The sequence below is a fragment of the Chondrus crispus genome, genomic scaffold, assembly GCF_000350225.1.
Source record: "Chondrus crispus Stackhouse genomic scaffold, scaffold_79, whole genome shotgun sequence".
NCBI classification, from domain to species: domain Eukaryota; phylum Rhodophyta; class Florideophyceae; order Gigartinales; family Gigartinaceae; genus Chondrus; species Chondrus crispus.
In genome coordinates this window covers 158,154-161,726 of record NW_005178719.1, presented here as the reverse complement: position 1 = coordinate 161,726, position 3,573 = coordinate 158,154, and the positions used below count along the sequence as shown (strand labels likewise).

The following is a 3,573-nucleotide window of genomic DNA, read 5'->3' as shown; positions in this document are numbered from 1 at the left end:
CAATACAAATTGTCGTTTTGATTCGTTTGTCTCGATAGAATCACTCTTCTCAGAGTACGCGCTAATATCCTGTCACTGCAGCGGCGCCCACCTCAAACACCATTCTAACCCACCCCCGTGTGCCCCGCCGGCGACCCACCATCCGGTACAAAAGGCTCCCGTCCGAGCCCTTCCGTCGCCAAATGTCATTACCCCGGACGAATCTTTATCCTTCGCACCATGAACTCCCTCTTCCTTCTGTCCGCTCTTGCCCTTCTTCTCCCCCTCTCCCTCGCCCAGCAACCAAAACCCAATGGTGTCGACAGTCAAGAGCTGAGACCCGTGCAGCCTGAGTCACCCATCTTCACCGACCGGTTTGAAAGAAACTGCAGTTTGGATTTTCGCACCTTTGACGGTACATGCACTAGCATTGGCCCCCCTCTTCACAGGCTCTGGGGCTCCACAAATCGCCCGCAATTTTCCTACTTCACCGGTCGAGACACTCGCATCCCGAGGGGAGCCGACCTACCGTCTGCGAGACGCATCTCAAACGCAGTCCATAGCTCCTCATCAGATGTTTTTGATAAGCGCAACTTGAATGAGATAACCACCTTTTTCGGACAATTCATCGACCATTCCATCGTCGCCACGCCGCTTAACAAGTCAGAACCGCTTCACATTGATGTCGACGAAGATGACCCCATCTTTGCAAATGTTACGGCCAACGGAGACAGGGGTAAACTTCTTTTCTTCAGATCTAGTCGCGTGCGTGTACGAGAGCTCAACAATGAGCAGCGGCCCCAAAATTCGCTTCCATCAGCCCTTGATCTGGTCTCAGTCTACGGTCCGTCTGAAGAACGTGCGAGATTTCTTCGCACTAGGAAGGGCGGTCTTATGAAGACAAGCAGAAAGAACATGTTGCCACTCAATACCAACTTCAACAACGCCCCGAGGGTCGGTCCGGAATTTTTCCTCGCCGGTGATCATAGAGCGAATGAGCATCCCGCCCTCACAGCGATTCACACCATTTTCGTTCGAGAGCACAACAGCATCGCCCGCGAACTCAAGTCCGCTTTCCCGACGATGCAAGACGAGGAGCTGTTCCAGATGGCACGCAAGATCAACATCGCCGAATTTCAAAAGATCGTCTTCGAGGAATGGTACCCCTCTATTACTGGATCAAAGTTGCCAAGATACAAGGGATTCAAAAGGAATGTTGATCCCACTGTTTCTCTTATATTCTCCACGGCAGCGTTCCGTGTAGGACACACCATGGTCGGCCTTCGCGTGAACCGTGCTTCGAAAGGAAACAAACGGCTTACACCATTTGATCTTAAGTCCATGTTCTTCAGGGGTGCTAACGTAGTGAGGCGTAATGGTATTGATGTGTTTCTCCGAGGAGCTATTATCAATCGGGCGCAGAGAATTGATGTAGAGGTGCGTGATTCGCTTCGCAACTTTCTGTTCACTCGCATCGAAGAGGAGGAAGGTATCGATCTCATCGCGTTGAACATTCAGAGGGGACGAGACCATGCGTTACCAAGCTTCAACGCCATTCGTGAGAGATTCAAAATTGGTAAGGCCGTCAGGTACTCACAGATCACCAAGAATAGAGCTGTGCAGGCCAAGCTACAGAGTGTTTATTCTTCGGTATCTCGATTGGAAGCGTGGCCGGGACTCGTTGCGGAAGACCCGGCCCCTGGCTCGTCGATGGGAAGGACCATGCTTGCGGTATGGAAAGCAGAATTCCGTCGTCTTCGAGACGGGGATCGATTCTTCTACCAGGTGGGAGGGCTTTTCCCGATGCAGATCATGGACAAGATCCCGAGGGTTAGGGCTTTGTTCACGAAAGAGGACACGTTCAGGGCAATCATCCTGAGAAACTCCGGCATCAAGCCGGCCGATTTGACAAGGAAGATGTTCTTCGTCAAGTAAACGTGGAAACCATCAATATTTTGTAGCGAATTTGTTGTTCTGGTGAGTGTGTGGCTTGGTGGAAACAATTGTTGCCCCCTCCACCTGTTCGAACCCCTGCCCCCAAGATTTCGACGATTGCCTGCTGAATGGTCCTCAAAGGAATTGCTGCTGTTAGAAGCCCTGGTTGTCATGATAGCAGGCCTACGCACCGAAGTCCTTTCCATACCGAATACTGCCAGTTGCCAGCATGCGGCATTTTCCTCGCCCCTGGTAGCTGGTGATAGTTGATTGCTGTTGTGAAATTGGGTATTTCGGAGTCACCAGTGAACCATGGATTTGTCTCTGCTTCAAAGAAAAACGCTCAGGAACACCCATTGCAAGGGTGAAAAATAAATTGTCCCTTCATCGCGGCGATCCAAAAATGAGGTACTGTTCTAATTGACTGCAATTTCCACCTCGGTTTCCTCTGTATATGCAAATTTGTTGCCCTTGGCCTTCTTCTTGGAGCTCGAAAGACATGAGCAAATGTTTACGTAATTACTACCAGCAGTCATGAGACGAACGGAGCGGTTTCGTGTTTCCTTTGGCCTTCGTAACCATACTTTACTCAGTGTACTATCCTGAGCTATTAACCTTAGTCGGAACCCCACAATTACAGAGTAAAGTCTCGATAAGCTATGTACCTGATAGGATGAACTGTCCCGGTGCAGTGAACCGAAAGGCTGTGAGGCAGGCGTCACCCCGCTTTTCGGCCAAGAAACGACGGTTTCGTATTTCTAAGGTGAACCAGACTCGCTAGAATGAATTACGCGATATAATGAACATAAAAAGCATGAAAAAAAAAAGAGTTCACTTTGTCGGGGCCTAAATGCACACTAGAAACTAACCATCAACAACTAAGAAGCTATCAATACGTCTTTGCTTCCTATGAAAATAGAGGGAAGGCCGATTCACAACGGGAAGAGTTCTGGATGACCGAATGCGCCCGTCGACGTCGCCCGTCGACACACAGGGTCAAAGCAAGTGACGTTGTGTTCCTAGACGTTAGTCCAGGTGTAAGCAAGAAAAAAGGGGACTCGTTATTACACGTGTTCACTTTTTTTCTGTAAAGTACACGTGTTCACTTCTCCTTATGAGGGGAACGGGGTGTGAGGGGAATGGGGTGGTGCTGAACTTTTCTGTAAAGTAGTAAAGTACACGTGTTCACTTCTCTTTATGAGGGGAACGGGGTGTGAGGGTGTCGGAAAACCTCTACTGTATGACCAGGTTTTTCCTTCTTGAGGCAGGTCTGATTCTGACGCAGGCGCACTGGAGCCTGAGTCGTTCCTAGCTCGGAACGCGAATCGGGTGAAGACGTAGTTACGGAGTCCCCGCAGAAGGGCTCTGCCAATGTAGCAGTAAAGCTTCAATTGTTTATTCGTGATCGTCTTGGTCTACACTTCTCAAAGCGCGGTAGTCGCAAGTGACAAAGTACTCGAGCACTACAGTTCGAGTACTGTCTGTTCCCAACTGACAGTCTTTCGCTGTACTCTGTCCCAATTGCGACACTAAAGTCCCCGACATTTGGTCTTCTCTAGCTTCCTCCTTTCTTACCAACCCGTACGATCTATACTGCATTCAATCAGAGATTCACTCTACAATAGATCACCTAACTAGGAGCGTCCGTGATGCCATCGT

General features: G+C 49.6%; 1 protein-coding gene; it reads left to right on the top strand.

The window, feature by feature from the left end:
* Window positions 1-203: 203 nt before the first annotated feature.
* Window positions 204-2,371, top strand: CHC_T00010108001 (Animal heme peroxidase homologue). XM_005711228.1 is given in 3 exon segments: window positions 204-219; window positions 220-1,914; window positions 1,915-2,371. 1 exon segment carries the CDS (start codon window positions 220-222, stop codon window positions 1,912-1,914), a length of 1,695 nt encoding a protein of 564 aa, XP_005711285.1. The 5' UTR covers window positions 204-219; the 3' UTR covers window positions 1,915-2,371.
* The last annotated feature ends 1,202 nt before the right edge of the window (window positions 2,372-3,573 follow it).